The following is an 18416-nucleotide window of genomic DNA, read 5'->3' on the forward strand; positions in this document are numbered from 1 at the left end:
TAATAAGAATGAATCTCAAAAATATTATGCTTAGCAAAATAAATCAAACATAATAGAGCGAAGACAGTATCTGCATCCTGCATGATTCCATCTTATATGAAATTTCCAGAACACATTTAACAATATAACTTCTAGTTATAAAAGGCAGGTTATTTAGGACTGGGGCAGGGAAATGACTGAAAAGGGGGATAGGGAAGATTTTTGGGGTGACAGAAATGTTCCATATCTTGATAGCAGTAGTGGTTATATTTCTCAAAACTCAAACAATACACTTAATATGAGTGTATTTTATTGAATGTAAACCATAATAAAGCTGAATAAATAAAAACAAAAGCCACAATATAGATATTACTATACCCCCATTAGAAGGGCTAAATTTTATTTATTTATTCATTTATTTATTTTCACTCTTGTTGCCCAGGCTGGAGTGCAATGGCACAATCTCAGCTCACTGCAACCTCTGCCTCCCAAGTTCAAGTGATTCTCCTGCTTCAACCTCCTGAGTAGCTGGGACTACAGGCGTGCATCACGATGCCTGGCTAATTTTTGTAGTTTTAGTAGAGACAGGGTTTTACCAGGTTGGTCAGGCTGGTCTTAAACTCCTGACCCCCAGTGATCCACCCACCGAAGAGGATGCTGTCCTCTTCGGTTTTTCTTTTTTTCTTTGAGACAGGGACTTGCTCTGTTGCCCAGGCTGGAGTATGGTGGCACAAACACAACTCACCCACAGCCATGACCTTTCTGGCTCAAGCAATCCTTCTGCCCCAGTCTCCTGAGTAGCTTGGATGCACAGAGTGCACTCAGTTAATTTTTTAGTTTTTTATATAGACTGGGTCTTCCATGTTGGCCAGGCCAGTCTCAAATTCCTGGCTCAAGTGATCCACCTGCCTCAGCCTTCCAAAGTGGTAGGATTACAGGAATGAGGCACTACTCGCATCTTAGGGTTTTGTTTTTTTTTGGTTTTTTTTTTTTTTTTTTTGAGACAGAGTTTCGCTCTTGTTACCCAGGCTGGAGTGCAATGGCACGATCTCGGCTCACCGCAACCTCCACCTCCTGGGTTCAGGCAATTCTCCTGCCTCAGCCTCCTGAGTAGCTGGGACTACAGGCACGCGCCACCATGCCCAGCTAATTTTTTGTATTTTTAGTAGAGACAGGGTTTCACCATATTGACCAGGATGGTCTCGATCTCTTGATCTCATGATCCACCCGCCTCGGCCTCCCAAAGTGCTGGGATTATAGGCATGAGCCACCGCGCCCGGCGACACGGGTTTTGTTTTTTGAGACGGAGTCTCTCTCTGTCACTCAGACTGTAGTGCAGTGGCTCAATCTCTGCTCACTGCAACCTTCGTCTCCTGGGTTCAATCAATTCTCCTGCCTCAGCCTCCTTAGTAGCTGGGATTACAGGCACATGCCACTACGCCTGGCTAATTTTGTACTTTTAATAGAGATAGGGTTTCACCATATTGGTCAGGCTGGTCTTGAACTACTGACCTCATGATCCACCCTCCTTGGCCTGCCAAATGCTGGGATTACTGGCATGAGCTACCGCTGTGCCTCCCAGTGGCATCTTAGGTTTTTATGGAAGCTTAATGACATCAGCATGCCTTCCCCCAGGGTATAAGGCAGGACCCTCTCTGGGAAGGATCTTAAGGAAGATTAGAGTACTGCCTGGGGTCAGGTGAAAGGAGGGCTGGAGAAGGTCAGAGCGATTGTTTCCTGAGGCCTAACTTACTTAACATTATAACAAAACACGGTAACAAGGGCTGTGGTGGTTTTGAGCCATTGGATGAAAACCAGTAAGTAAGTATCATAACACCACACTGCTAAGCCGTTTTCTAGATGCCTGTATCCAGATTACTTTCATCTCTAATGTAGAGAGTTCTAGCCATCACTTGCTATTGTCAGATCTTTAAAATTTAACCCTTCTGGCTGGGTGTGGTGGGTCATACCTGTAATCCCAGCAATTTGGGAGGCTGAGGCAGGTGGATCACTTGAGCCAGGAGTTTGAGACCGGCCTGGCCAACATGGAAGACCCAGTCTAAACAAAAAACTAAAAAATTAACTGAGTGCACACCAGTGATCCAAGCTACTCAGGAGACTGGGGTAAAAGGACTGCTTGAGCCAGAAAGGTCAAGGCTGTGGGTGAGCTGTGTTTGTGCCACCATACTCCAGCCTGGGCAACAGAGCAAGACCCTGTCTCAAAGAAAAAAAAAAAAAACCCAAGAGGACAGCATTCTAGATAGATGAACAGTGGAGGTTCCTGGAGCATGGCATGCTCACAGAGGGCACGGAAGCTCTGCAACCCCTCCCCCATACCTCATCTGACATATCTATTGTCTGTATCTTTTGTAATAATATTCTTTATGATAAACTGGTAAATGTTACCTGTTTCCCTGAATTCTGTGAGCCCTTTCAGCAAATTAATCGAACCCATAGTAGAGATAGCGGGAACCCCAACTTGAAGCTCAGAAGGACCAGAGGCCCAGGCTTGCAACTGGTATGTGTATGAGGGGGGGGCAATCTCGCGGACCGAGCCCTCAACTTGTGGGATCTGACACTAGCTTTAAGTAGATAGTGTCGAAACTGAATTGGAGAACATACAGCTGGTGTCCACTGCAGAACTGATTGCTCACTAGCAGTAGAGAGAAACCCACTCCCACACATTTGGGCACAGAAGCCTTCTTCTGTGTTGGTAACTGCTGTTGTACTAGTTTGAGAGCAGAGGAAAAACATAGTTTGAGAGAGTTTTTCCCAAAACAAGCAATATCTATTAAAGCTAAATATATGCCTATCCCTTGGGTTTTTATACGCAAGAGAAAGAAGTACTTACGTCTTACCTTAGAACTGTTATCCATAGTAGCAGACAAAAATTAGAAGCAACTCAAGTATCCATCAATAGCAGGCAAGTATTCAGCAATCCAAGCATTTAATTGACCAAGTAAAACAAATTGTGAATATCTACAATGGAATAATGCATAGAAAAAAAAACTACAGCTACACACAACAAAATGAATGAATATTACAAACATAATAATAATGAGTGGGGGAACAAAACCACAAGAGTTTATATTCTATAATCCTATTTACATGAAATTCAAAAACAGACATAACTAGCCTATAGTGAAAGAGGTCAGCAAAGACCTTGAAGAAGAGAGTTCAGAGCCGGGCATGGTGGCTCACATCTGTAATCGCAGCATTTTGGGAAGCCAAGGCGGGCAGATCACCTGAGATCAGGAGTTCGAGACCAGTCTGACCAACATGGAGAAACCCTGTCTCTACTAAAAATACAGAACTAGCCAGGCATGGTGGCGCATGCCTGTAATCCCATCTACTCTGGAGGCTGAGGCTTGAACCTGGGAGGCGGAGGCAGAGGCAGAGGCAGAGGTTGCGGTGACCTGAGACTGCCATTGCACTCCAGCCCTGGCAATTTGAGCAAAACTCCATCTCAAAAAAAAAAAAAAAAAAAGAGAGTTCATTGACTGGGTGAGGTACAGGCAAAAAGAAGCCTTGAAATGCTCTGGAGGCCGGGCGCGGTGGCTCACGCCTGTAATCCTAACACTTTGGGAGGCCGAGGTGGGTGGATCACCTGAGGTCCGGAGTTCAAGACCAGCCTGGCCATCATGGTGAAACCCCATCTTTATAAAAATAAATATATAAATAAAAAGAAATGTTCTGGAAAAGTTCTATATTTTGATCTGGGTAGTGGTTAATGTGCTGTGCACATATGTGAAAATTCATTGGGCTATACACTTAAGACATGTTCTTTAATGTAAGTTTTACACAATAAAACATATACATACAAATGCTCTCTTAACCAATCTCTGTTCATCCTCCAAAGCTGGAAGCTTATTACACAGTAGCCAGGTGTGGCTTGTCAGTCAATCTCACTTCTAGTCTATTAATTTATATATACTTCATGTCTATCTCCCTCAGCATGTGTGAGCTGGAGATAAATATCTGGAATAATGGCACTGGCAATGGAACTCGATAAAGTCATGCTCCAATCAGACAGGGAGGATTTCCAACAAAATAGTTACTAGCAGTCTAGATGATCCTAATATGGTATAATTTTAAGTGTGGGGAGGAAAAGGACCTTATGAATTCACTACCCTTTTGATTAACTTCTAGTAGAGATTGTAGGAAAATTAAATACATGTAGCAAGCTCCTTAAAAATAAGTATATAGCTTTCCAATATTTTTGTTTAAAAATTGAACTCCATAATTATAAGGAAAATGATAGAAAAAGAAGACTCACACTATAAATATTTACTTAATACACAATGTTCAGAAATAAAGCCAGGTCAATACTACATTTTTTGTCAAAGCATGTTATTTGCATATTATAAAACTAAGCATTACAATGACAACATGCCTAAAACTATTACTACTGCCTTCCAAAATTAACCAACAGGTTATAAAAATAAGCAGGTAACTTTCAGGCACTAATTTATGAAGGCAAAGGTTTTCAGAAACAGGCCTCTTTTAACAGTCTGATTTACATTCATGTCAATACATACACACATGTACTCGCAGCTATCAATATAACCATCCTCTGCATCCAAAAGGTCTCATTTCCTCCTCTTCATACCATGTTACTCTCTCATCATTTCTTCCCTAGGACATTCCAAGGGTGACTGAATTAGTCCCCCTGCTCCAATCTGTCCTACTCTAATGCATCCTCTAATCTGACAACCAGAGCGATCTCTGTAAACCACAGATCTTGCTCAAATTTTCACAGTCAACTCCCTTCTCAAACCCACATCCATCACCCTTAAACCTCCTCCAATCTAGGCAGGGATCACAAGCTCAAAAACTTACATGTAATCCCAACAGCTTAGGAGGCCTGGGCAGGAGGACTGCTTGAGGCCAGGAGTTTTGAGACCAGCCTGGGCAATAGTGAGACCCAGTATCTAAAAAAATAATAAAAACAGACTAGGTGCAGTGGCTCATGCCCATAATCCTAACACTTCAGGAGGCTGAGACATGACGATCATTTGAAGTCAGTTCAAGACCAGCCTGTGCAACACAGCAAGACTTCATCTCTACAGAAACAATTTAAAAATTAGCTGGGCATGGTGGCATGCCACTGTAGTCCCAGCTACCTGGGAGGCTAAGATGGGAGGATGGCTTGATCCCAGGAATTGGAGGCTGAAGTGAGCTATGATTGCACCTCTACATCTCACCAGTCTGGGCAACAGAGCAAGACCCTGTTTCAAAAAATAAAATACAATTTGAAAAGTTAGCCAGACATGGTGCTGTGCACCTGCAGTCCTAAATACTTGGGAGGCTGAGGCAGGAAGATAGCTTAAGCCCAGGAGGTCAAGGCTGCAGTGAGCCATGATCGTACCAATCACTGTACTCCAGCCTGAGTGACACAGCAAGATTCTGACCGAAAAAAATAAAAATTAAAAATGTATATGACCACTTAGGTAAAGTGAAATTGGTTTCACAGGAGTTATGTACAGAAAAAGTACAAGCTCTGACTCAAAAGAACAGCTACTACTGAGCTCCAATTTTCAATATGAAATGTCCCAATTTTTAAAATCTGGTCAGGCGTGGTACAGGCACCATCTGGAAGGACACAAAAGAAATTGTCAAGAGTAGCTGCCAGGCCAGGTGCCGTAGCTCACACCTTTAATTACCAACACTTTCGGAGACAAAGGCAGGTGGATTGCTTGAGGCCAGGAGTTTGAGACCAACCTGGTCAACATGGCAAAACCGTGTCTCTACTAAAAATACAAAAACTAGCTGGGCATGGTGGTATGCACCTGTAGTCCCAGCTACTCAGGAGGCTAAGGCATGAGAATTACTTGAACCTGGGAAATAGAGGTTGCAGTGAGATCACATCACTGCAGTCCAGCCTGGGTGACAGAGAGAGACTCTGTCTCAAAAACAAATAATAAATAATTAAATAAAATCCATGTGGACCAAATAAAATATGTCTGTGAAGTTCTGCCTATCCACAGGTTATTAGTTTGCATCTTATGACCCAAAGCAGGGGTCCCCAATCTCGGGCTGTGGACCAGTATCAGTCTTGTGGCCTGTTAAGAACTGGGCATCACAGCAGGTGGTGAACAGGAGACGAAGCTTTATCTGTATTTACAGCTGTTCCCCATTGCTCATATTATCACCTGAGCTCTGCCTCCTGTCAATCAGCCAAGGCATTAGATTCTCACAAAAGCGCAAACCCTATCGTGAACTGCACATATGAGGGATCTAGGTTGTACGCTCCTTATGAGAATCTAAGTAATGCCTGATGATCTGAGGTGGAACAGTTCCATCCCCACTCTCCCGTCTCGTCTGTGGAAAAACTGTCTTCCAGGAAACTGATTCCTGCCAAAAAGCTTGGGGACCAATGACCCAACAGGATTAAAGTTCAAGATTTGGTTACAACCTGCCTTTCCAAACTCATCATCCATAGTCCCTCCCACACAAGCAATACTCCAGCAATACACAGGATTACTTGTCCCCCAGATAGACAACAAATACCATGTCTGCCAACCATTGTTCACTTGGTTCCCTTTGCTATGAAGCTCTACTATGCCAATACATCCATGTTTATGTCTAATTTCTGCTCGAGACTCAAAGGATAAGTTTTTCAAATATCCCTTATAAAATTTCCTTCCTTTTCTCACTCCTACAACACTGTTTGTCTACCTCCTGTGATCTTTATAAACTTTCACACTATGCTATACATTTTTAAGTAAAAGACTACAAGATTCTGGAAGCAAGGTATACATTTGATTCTTTTCTGTATTTCCCACATTACCAAACAGCACCTAGAACAGAGTACATGCTCAATAATGAATGGATGAGACCAGGCGCGGTGGCTCAAGCTTGTAATCCCAGCACTTTGGGAGACCAAGGCGGGTGGATCACCTGAGGTCAAAAGTTCAAGACCAGCCTGGCCAACATGGCAAAACCCCATCTCTATTAAAAAGACAAAAATTTTTTTAAAAAAATACAAAAATTAGCTGGGCATGGTGGCACATGCCAGTAGTTCCAGCTATTCGAGAAGCTGAGGAAGGAAAATCACTTGAACCCGAGAGGTGAAGGTTGCAGTAAGCCAAAATTGCACCACTGCACACCAGCCTCGGCAACAGAGTAAGATATTGTCTCGAAAATTTTTTTTTTTAAAAACCCTACAATTTTGCAACACCTATTGTAATAACCGATTTCAGGATCAGGATGCTGAAACCACTGGGTGAAAGGGTGTAATGAAACAGGGTATTTACAAGGTGCCAAAATAGTGTCCCATAGATTCCTCTCTAATAGCTGAGGAGAAAATTTTACCTTCATTATGGAGAGATCTGGCTGCTGCCACCTCAGCCAAGGAATCAAAATTAGCCTTGCTAATAATGGGATAAGCGGTCATTAAGTGCCTCCTGATGTGACTCATATGAAGTATATACTTCACCTGTGATGAAGCATTCTCGTCAAAATGTTTAACCTGGATGCAACTCAATCAACTTCCAGTTTACAGGAAGTAGAGGAGCTAGAGAAACAAGTTAAATGACATCATGAGGAAATACTCAACGAATGAAGAAGGTTACACATCCTGTAAGACAACTGGGGCTGGTCTCTTCAAACAAGTTAATGCCAGGAAAGGGGTAAAGGAACTGTTCTTAAAAGGGAGTACAAGAAAAACAACCAAATATAAAGGTTGTCCTTTGTTTGAATCCCGGTTTGTCGGTTTGTTTTAAAGAAGTGAGGGTACTATAAAAGACATTTTTGAAACAATTAGGAAAATTTAGATTTAACTGATGTTTGATATATTATGGAATTACTTTAATTTTCTTAGATGTGAAAACAGTAGTTACACATGTATAAAGTATATGTGATTTTATATAATGTAGTTATATATATGGAGATATGGTTTTGTGTATATGCATGTATTTGTGGTTTGAGAGGAAGAGAGAAATACTATCCTTATTCTTAGGAGATACATGTTGAAAACCTAGGGGTTAAGTATTATGATATTTGCAACTTACTTTCAAATTTTTAACAACAAAAAAGAGAGGGAGGAAGGAAAGACTGAGTAAGAGAGGGAAGGAAAAGAGAGAAATGGGAAGGAGGGAAGAAGGGGAAAATAAGAGAAGGGAGAGGGAATAGCAGAGATATAACTCAAATATGGCAAAATGTTAACAACTGTTGAATCTAGGTGGAGAGAGTACATAAATGTTTGCTGTACTTTTTTAATTCTTTTTTTTTTTTAAAGAGAAGGGGGTTTCATCATCTTGGTCAGGCTGGTCTTGAACTCCTGACCTCAGGTGATCCACCCGCCTCAGCCTCCCAAAGTGCTAGGATTACAGGCTTGAGCCACCACGCCCAGCCTATTGTTGTACTTTTTATACCCCAACTCTTAGATGTATATGATATTTTTCATAATAAAAACTTAATGGAAGAAAAAGAGAAGAACAATTTAAAAAGCAAACTGTTTAAAATTCATGTAATACCATGAGACGGTCAGGAAATAAGAGCACTGTTACTCAAGGTCTGTGAGAGTATAAATTGTTGCAGTGTGACTGCAGGGCAATGTGGAAGTGTCGATCAGATTTATAAAAGCACCTAGTAAGTATGCCCAAGATCCTGTCCTGAAGGCACTCCATATGCACCACTTCTTTATACCATTATCTGTAATAGCATATATCAGTCCAAACTGGTTACATGAATTGTGGTATATTTGTACGATAAATCAGCATGCATCTTTTAAATTAAATTATCTCCTCAAAACATCTGAGAGCTCTTTGGCGAAAAAATATGAAAGTTAACTGAGTCGCCGGGCACGGTGGCTCACGCCTATAACCCAGCACTTTGGGAGGCCGAGGCGGGTGGATCACGAGGTCAAGAGATCAAAATTATCCTGGTCAACATGGTGAAACCCCGTCTCTACTAAAAATACAAAAAAATTAGCTGGGTATGGTGGCACGTGCTTGTAATCCCAGCTACTCAGGAGGCTGAGGCAGGAGAATTGCCTGAACCCAGGAGGCGGATTGCACTCCAGCCTGGGTAACAAGAGCGAAACTCCGTCTCAAAAAAAAAAAAAAGAAAGATAACTGAGTCATATTTTACTTAAAAAATCAAGGTGTAAAAATGTACGTCAGGAAAGCTACACAAGAATGTAGCTGGGTGGCTAGAGGGAATGAGAAACATTTTTTTTGCTGTGTACTCCCTTTCGTACTTTGTTTTTTTTTTTAAGACCAAGTCTTGCTCTGTCACTCAGGCTAGAGTGCAATGGTGTGATCTTGACTCACTGCAAATCTCCACCTCCTGGATTCAAGTGATTCTCCTACCTCAGCCTTCTAAGTAGCTGGCATTACAGGTGCCCGCCATCATGCCCAGCTAATTTTTGTATTTTTAGTAGAGACAGGGTTTCACCATGTTGGTCAGGCTGGTCTCAAACTCCTGACCTCAGGTGATCCACCTGCCTCAGCCTCCCAAAGTGCTGGGATTACAGGTATGAGCCATGGCACCGAGCCCCTTTTGTACCTTATTAATTTTGTATCACAGATATATATAGCAATTCATTTGAAAACTTTGTCAAATACTGATTGACTGTAGCTATAATGAACTCTTCATGTCTCCATGCTTTCACTATCAAAACTTAGTTATAGTGGAGTTGCAGGACACCTAGTCATTAGGGTCTGAAGTGAATATGTAAGGTGAAAAATAGCAAATGACAAAAATATGCCTCAAAAATCCCTTAAGGATATGTCATACTTGAGACCAACACAGTATCTCAATAATTCTAACACAGCTAATCTTTACTCCAGCATTGGAACAGTTCACTGTTTCCTCAACTGACTAGCAGATAAAATAGCTGGCTTGTATTTAGGCCTCATGTTGTGACGTTAAAAGTGTGTGTCTTTAAAATACCATAATCACATACATCACAGCTAGAAAAAAGGCATTCAGGAACTGGGACAGACTGAAACAGATTCCCATTTCACATCTCACGTTTGATCCAGAATCTTCTGTTCAGGTTGTTTCTCTTTCTCTTATTTTTGTCACCAGATGCATAAAATTCGAGTTTGCATAAATGCACATAAGATATGCTCTCAAAAAACATTTCAAAAATTAAGCAAACTATTACAGTGAAAGAGAAAGTCAGAACTCAAGTGTAATGGGCTAACATTTGCTGAATAGGAGTAAGTACTAGCAGGCTGTAACAAAATTCTCAGGTCAAGATGAAAAGGAGAGGGTCTGGCCAGGAGGGTGGCTCAAGTATGTAATCTCAGCACTTTGGGAGGCCTAGGTGGGTGGATCACTTTAGGTCAAGAGTTCAAGACCAGCCTGGTCAACATAGTGAAATCCTGTCTATACTAAAGGTACAAAAATTAGCCAAGTGTGGTGGCACTGCCTGTAGTCCCAGCTTCTCGGTAGGCTAAGGTGGGAGAATTGCTTAAACCCAGGAGACAGAGGTTACAGTGAGCCGAGACCATGCCATTGCACTCCAGCCTAGGTGACAGAGTGAAACCCTGTCTAAAAAAAGAAAAAAAGAAAAAGAAAAAGGAGAGGGTGGTAATAACACCTCTCAGTCAACATCACATATGATCTCAGGTTCTGACCTTAGCTGCAACGCATTCCTTTATGTTGGCATTCCCATATACCGATATGTGTATTCTTCAGTCTATACTCTGAGTAATCATAACTGTACTAAAGTCTAGTCAGCTACCATTGCATCTAAAAACTCCCCAATATTTCTCTCTAACCCTGCCCTCTCTGATGAGCTCCAGGCCAATATTCCTACTAGATACTTCTCTTCTTAGGCAATTCATCCATAGGCAACTCAAATTCACCATAACCCAAACTGAACTCATTTTAATAGAAAGAGGCCACACAAAAGCAAGGAAATTCAACTTTTCTCAGAATTGAAAATGAACACAGAATGGATTACAGCAGTGATAAAGGGAACTTAAGGAAAACATTTTGCTGGATACTAAATTTAAAGAAAAAAAGGAAAACAAAGGGCTTTCCAGGCCTATAAGTCAAGGGTGCATTCAAGCTGAATGCACTAATATGTCTAAAAACAAATGCCTTAATCATAAAAAAATCTAGGAAACAAAAGCAAGCAGAAGAGGTGAAGGAAGAGGTTTTGCCACAGGGAAAAACCATCCCTAAAAGTAAGCTGAATGAGCATGTCTCAGTCCCAGGCCAGCAGACATCTTACCTCCCTGGTAAAATCTTCCTATATGAAAAGAATATTCCAGTCATTTGGCTTGAGTCTTCAGGTCTCTCTGACTCATTTGAAAAAAATTAAACTAGCATATTACATAGGAACTAGTAAGTAAATCCACGTATCAGAAATGAATATACTAATCATGTCAACACACTTATATCATCATAAATTAATAAATTAAAATTTCGGTTTTACACATTGGTCTTGTAAGGTTAATGTTAGTCCAACCCAGGGATAAGGGGATGTCTTGGGCATGCTGAGCAGATCAAATTTCTGTAAGTGGTAAACCAAGGACCAAACCTAGGATGATAGCAAATTCTAAATCTCCACATGTAGCTATGTAAATGTAAATTTAATTAAAATTAAGATTAAATATTCAGTTACTTCATTATAGAGCCACACTTCAAAACAGCCACACTGTACCATATTGAACAGTGCCAACACTGAATATCTCAATCACTGCAAAAAGTTCTATAGGACAGCACTGTTCTAAAAGGTAACCTCAAACTAACCTATTCCAAGTTGTTTTAGGAAACAGCCTGACAGCCCTAGATGGCTAACACAGAAACTGAGAGCTAGACTGTTTTCTACAAAAGGTAAGAAATATATAACAACTTTTTCTTTTCCTTTTGCAATGACTTCTTGCAATCAGAATATATGGTTTTAGTCTTTAGGATTTCTGCCCCTCTCTTACTAGATGATACTCTAATCTACAGGTAGTATAGAACAGAGGTAAGAAGCACATTCTCTGAAGCCAGACTGCCTGGGTTCATATCTCACCTTTGTCCCTTACAAGATGTGTGACCTAGAGCATGTTATTTAACCACTCTACCCTTTAGTTTCCTCACCAGTCGGGTGGAAATTATGATACCTACCTCATTAGGTTACTACAGTTTGAGTATCCCTAATCCAAAAATACAAAATCCAAAGTGCTCCAAAACCTAAAATGTTTTGAATGACAACATGACACTCAAAGGAAATGCTCACTGAAACTTTCAGATTTTGGATTAGGAATGTTGAATCAGTATATGGCAAATATTCGAAAATCTGAAAAAATTCCAAAATCCTCAACGCTTCTGATCCCAAGCATTTTAGACAAGGCTATATAAGGATAAAATGAGTTTACATGTATAAAGTATCTAGAATCATGCTCAATAAACAGTAAGTGCCTAGTGTTAACTATTACTTCTGATACTACTACTACCACCACCACCAGTGTTAACTATTACTTCTGCTGTTACTACTGCAACCACCACCACTACCACCTGACTATACTTCAGATGACAAGGTGAAAAATGGCTCACACCGGTAATCCCAAAACTTTAGGAGACCGAGTCAGGCAGATTACTTGAGGCCAGGAGTTCAAGACAAGCCTGGCCAACATAGCAAAATCCCGTCCCTACTAAAAATACAAAAATTAGCTGGCCATGGAGGCACACATCTGTAATCCCAACTACTTGGGCAGCTGAGAACTTGAACCTGGGAGGCAGAAGTTGAGTGAGCCACAGTCTCACCAGAGGAGAAATATCAGCAAATGTGGAAGTATTAAACTAATCAAGGATCACAAAATCAGAGTGTCCACATATGATATAAAGAAATTTTAAGATGAAAGGGAGCAGGATATCCTCCAGAAAGAATATTAAATACCAAAAAAAAGTCATGCTTTCAAGAATGTTGCCTGACAATGCCTTACTTGTAAGGATGACAAATCACAGGCCAAAAGAAGTCTATATAATGAGCTACTGAGCTATTTAAATAACTAATACTAAGGAGGGACTGAGAAGATACAGGTTTCAGTTCACTGGACCAAGTGATACTTCCCTGTATAAAGCACATTTCAATATTTAAATGCATTGTCTCTCTTTATGTTCACTTGATGAACTGACTGAAGATCTGATTTTTCAGTAAGCAAGCATTTAATCATATTAAATTATTAAAATACCATGCCAAACAATGACCCAGCATATGTTCTTTGAGTGGAAACCTGTTGGTAGAAAATCACACCTTGCTCTTGCAGACAGGCAATTTGAAAATCTAGAAGTTGAAGTACAAACTTCAGCAAGTATAGTAAGACAGAAAGAATCAGAACTTTGAGGACACCTAGACCCAAGCGTAAATCCTGGTTCTACCGTTTACTAGCTGTATGACCTGAGTAACCAGCACTTTATGCTTATGAGCTCCATTTCACTAGCTGTAAAATGCAGGTGAAGCACTACGCCAATTAAATAATATATGGAAAGTGCATACAAAGGTAACTGGCATACAGCACATGCTCTCTATAAGCAGTTGCTACAGTTAGTAAACCTTCCCAAGAAGACCCTCCAAAGAGTCCTCAGAATAAACTATCACCACTTTACATGAAACTGCAAAAAAAATTTTGACCAGGTATTAACTATTATATAAATCATGTGAGAATGCCTCAAAGTTACCACTTGTTTTCCATGTTTTATAAGCTATTCCCCCAAACATTATGTCCCTATTTACTCTATTTCCTGTTAGACTGAATAAAAACGATTTGGGCTTACAATAAAAATAACTGAGTGAGGTGTGGTGACTCATGTCTGTAATCCCAACACTTTGGGAAGCCAAGGCAGGCGGATCACTTGAGCCCAGCAGTTTGAGACCAGCCTGGGCAACATGGCAAGACCCTATCTCTGCAAAAAAGAAATTAGCTGAGCATGGTGGCACACACCTGTGGTCCCAGCCACCTGTGAGGCTGAGGCGGGAAGATCATGTGAAGCCAAGAGGTCCAGGCTGCAGTAAGCCATGTTCGTATCACTGCAGACCAACATGGACAACAGAATGTCTCAAAGATAATTAACACAACTGCCCTTCTTACAGTAAAACAAAGTTTTTACTAGCAATTCAGCCACATATACCTTCACTGATCCACGCCCAAACACAGCCAAACATGACACTATGCAAAAACATCTAATATTTCCTCCTTTTCCTATTAATGGACAAAAGAAAGAAAAATATTTTTCAAAATTTCTTTCAGCGAGTTGAGTTTCACAAAATGAAACAATACAGGGTAATTGCTTACCTGGAAAATATTTTGTACTTCAGATCCACCAATCCAGAATGAATGGGGGTTTTCCCTTTCAGACTAGTCTGAGAAAAGACAGCAGTCAAGCATCTTCCAAGATTCTTTCCGTTTACTGTATCCAGCTTTCTTCAACAAAATCCCAAACATGCACTTCGGTAACTGTTGAAAGACAGAAAGCAATCCATACACCCACCATGGCACCAGCGGCAAAGGACAGCCTCCAAGAAACAGAAGGAAGGGTCAATGGAATGGTGGATCTGAGGCACAGGAAAAAAGTTATAACCCCTGAGTCAGCTATTTGGCATAAAATGCCTGCAGCAGCATTCCTCACCTCTGTGTTGAAAGAAAGATACAAAACTCATGACAAATAATGGAACAACCCTAATATTAATATTTACTCACGATAAAGAGCATGCAGTTTCCAAATGAGAGCAGCTAAAAAACTTATCCTATCATCCACATAAATTTTCATAGACCATTCAGCTACACTGAACTTCCTTATCCATTTTCTAAAACAGCTCCTGCACCATTACAAAAATAGTATGTCAGCCAAAAATAATGATATGAGAGGGCTCAAATATCTACCATAAAGATATTTATTTATGCACCTAACAAATCTTTTGGTTTGCTACACATAAAACATCATATCTACATATTAACCAAATCCTCTACCCTTAGCAAAAATATACTATGTTTTAAAACATATAATTTAAGAGTGAACTTCTGATTCAGTAAAGGCCAGTCCCCTACAATGGCCAATCATCAGTTAAATGGGGGAAAATCATAAAGAATGCTAATAAACAATTTACTAGGTGACATCATTAAATATTAAATCCTGTCCATATATTAACATTCTTTTTCTATCTTATCAAATTAGACTACAAATTCTAAACAAACTAAAAGGGAAAAAGAAAAGGCATTCAACAAGACAACAAAGATAAAAACAAAAAGACTGGACTTACTTGCACATAAATTTGCTACTTCCTCAACTGCTACACTACTGCCAAAATGTTCCTGCAGTAATTATAGTAATACCTACCTTACAGAAGAGCTATTAATTGGCCAAGCCCTTTACATTAATTACCCATATTTAATTCTCAAAAAAGATGAACAGAAAAGTCCCACATCTACTAGGTAGTAGAGCCCATGCCCTTTTCATGGAGCACTATGGACTCCGCAATCCAAGGGTCAGAAAGCCTATGATTTCTGAGAGAAGAAACCAAGCTTCGCTCTCAAAGGTCCTAAATTAATTAACATCAAAATGGAGAACTATGAAAATACAGAAGAGTAAATATTTCAGCCCAGATGAATCAGTTGCGCCATTCCAAAAGGGTTAATTCCCCAGATCTTGCCATTTAAAAAAGCATTTAATTAACAAAGACCCATACAATTCGAAGGTCCACTATATATATACAATTTTTTTTTTTTTTAAAGTAGAGATGGGATTTCTCCATGTTGCCCAGGCTGGTCTCGAACTCCCAAGCTCAAGTGATCTGCCTACCTCAGCCTCCCAAAATGCTAGGATTACAGGCATAAGCCTCGGCGCCCAGCCTAAAGCCCACAATATTAATGCTAAAACAAAACACATTATAGGCCAGGTGCAGTGGCTCACACCTATGATCCTAACACTTTGGGAGGCCAAGGCGGGCAGATCACTTGAGGTCAGGAGTTCAAGGACAGCCTGACCAATATGGTGAAACCCCATCTCTACTAAAAATACAAAAATTAGCTATAATCCCAGCTACTCAGGAGGCTGAGGCAGGAGAATCACTTGAACGCAGGAGGCGGAGGTTGCAGTGAGCCGAGATCATGCCACTATACTCCAGCCTGGGCGAGAGACCAAGACTCCGACTCAGGAAAAAAAAAAAAACTGTTGCAAAACACATTATAATGCTATTCAAGTAGTCTTTGGGTTTAGCAGTAAAGACTGTAACTGTAACAAAGAATCTCAAATCCAGCTGAACCCAAGTAATTTTTAAATTCTACGATTTGTTGACAGTCCACAAGCAATGGCTCTTAAAGAAGTTCTGATTGTTTATATTGTAGGTAAAGCAATGGAAGTGACTAAAATACCAGTCTCTGATTAAACTCACCATAACGATCAGGTGGAAATACCTTAAGACTCACAACTTAAAGTTGTGAGTTATGTTATCTCCTGAGATAACACAAGTAAAATCCCAAGCAAATAATGAGTTCTCAAGTTTTTCCCATTAAGTGGTATTACTCTTAAGACTAAGAATAAACTGAAAACCCAATATTGGCAAAAGTAGGTAGTGGCTAGTAGCTAATTGCTAAAACAATATACTCTGCTTTTCAAGGTATAACTTACTGTTAGATCCAAACTGCAAAACAAGATATAGCAACACATAATCACAGCAACTTGACTAAGGGTCTCATTTCTGGATGTCTTAAATCCTCAGACTTTTCCCCTGTACTAGTGAGTTAATTTTTCTCCCTTCCATTAATATATATATATGTAGATATATTTCTTCAATGCCTAACTGCTGGCAGGCCTTACACTAGCAATACAAAGATTAACAGATGCCAGATGAGGAGTGTCAGGACTGAGCTCTTCCTGCCCCTCTGCCCCCCTTCTCTTTGAGTCTATCATATAGTCATTTTAGAGAGCCAAAATATATTTTATGGTTAGTTACCAAAACTGGTTAAATGTTCTCCAGTTAACTCTAAAAAAAATTACTCAAGTTCCTTTTTCACAATAGCAGAACCTCAGTCTTTTTCTTCTGTGGATCATAGGATTTTTACTATACTATATTGGTTTCCTACATTCAATATATTTATATTTACACAACTCTACACAAGCCAAAACCTTTTTTTCATTTTTCATGCTAATGTCCCAGTGTTTCTACTTCACAGCTTTCCATTTTATGAAGATCTTCATTGTTGACTCAACCTGAGCGGGAATTTCCTAAAAATGTTTCCCGCTGACATCACAGAACTCTGAAATCTTTTTTAATTTCGTTAAAACAGTGAGAACCAGGTGAGAGACACCCTACTGGATTGTCAGGTCTTCCTGGTCTGTCTGTCATTTGCCTATAAAGACAAATTTCCTCTTAAGCAACTGTAATCAGCAGAAACTAACCAAGGGTAAGGAGCACATTCTTAACCAACAGGTTTCTTCCCCCATTGTCAACTAATTCAGTGAACAATACAACTCAGAAGGAAATCTTGTATGAATTCTCACTGTTTATTCTGCTAAGGTCAAAACCATCAGCTTTAATGATAAGAATTGGAATTCAAAATCACAATTTGCCAATCTAAACTAAACTGATCAACCATAAATCCCAATGCTCAATGTCAACATAAACTAATCACCAGTCTCTCCAGGAGGATACCAGGTATAAAAATAGGGCTAGGTGGGTTCTCTCTGTAGTTATAGCATAGATCTAATTATGCCAAATTGGTAGTCACAGTAATAATACCGCCCATATTTTCCAAGATAGTATTGACTCTATGATTTCACTGTTTTTCCCAAAGATGGTTCATTAAATGTATGGCTAAAACCAACTAAATGTGAGTCCTCTGTAAAGCCTCACAAATAAATACATGCACAGCTCTGGAGAAAAAAATAAAAACCCTTCCACACCATCTGTCTTGACTTTGCTTTACAGTCCTTGTACTTGTGGGTAAAGTAAGTATGGTCAGCATTTGAAGAAAAGCAATCCTCTGCAAAGTCCATTTTATGAAGTCCAAATCTCTCATATAATCCTCCCAACAACTCAGACCAAAACCTAAGTTTTCTTCTTTTTACATATAATAAAATCCTACCACAGAAAGATTACCTTTAGGTCACACAGCTAGCAAGCGACAGAGCTAGAATACAAATTCAGGTGTTTCACTTCAAAGCCCATGCCCTTTCTGCTAAATCATGCTTTTCTAAGGTCATGGAACCCTTGGAGTTTATCAACTATTTGGCAAACCTGCACCAACAGATGTAAAAAGTATTTCGTTTCCTCCATTCTTTGCTAACAACCACTCTCTGAGTTCTATGTAAATCAATCTGTATGTGTGGAAAGTCTCTAAATAATGGTTAATATGTCTATGGATGTCTTATGTACCACACACCACCCACCTCACCCACCTCTTCCTCCTCCTCGTCTTTCTCCTCTATTCATCTCTACCTTTGTCTTAAGGTATGCAAAAGGAAATCTTAAAAGGTTTCAATACATGAAA

General features: G+C 40.0%; 1 protein-coding gene across 22 annotated transcripts in view; it reads right to left on the bottom strand.

Moving 5' to 3' along the window:
- The window catches only part of FBXW11 (F-box and WD repeat domain containing 11), a 140840-nt gene that overhangs the window by 116803 nt on the left and 5621 nt on the right, over positions 1 to 18416 (bottom strand). For 8 of the 22 annotated variants that reach the window (XM_008990910.5, XM_078364546.1, XM_078364552.1 and 5 more), the window contains exon 2: positions 14223 to 14384. The exons of 13 other annotated variants lie outside the window; for them this stretch is intronic. Coding sequence is in view for 1 of the 9 variants with exons in the window: in XM_078364545.1 (XP_078220671.1) it covers positions 2838 to 2855 (18 nt within the window). In the remaining 8 variants the exon portion in view is untranslated. Of the gene's footprint in view, positions 1 to 2837; positions 2959 to 14222; positions 14385 to 18416 lie in introns of all 22 variants that reach the window. One more of the 22 variants, XM_078364545.1, reaches the window with a different exon arrangement.

Source organism: Callithrix jacchus, chromosome 2, assembly GCF_049354715.1.
Source record: "Callithrix jacchus isolate 240 chromosome 2, calJac240_pri, whole genome shotgun sequence".
NCBI lineage: Eukaryota > Metazoa > Chordata > Mammalia > Primates > Cebidae > Callithrix > Callithrix jacchus.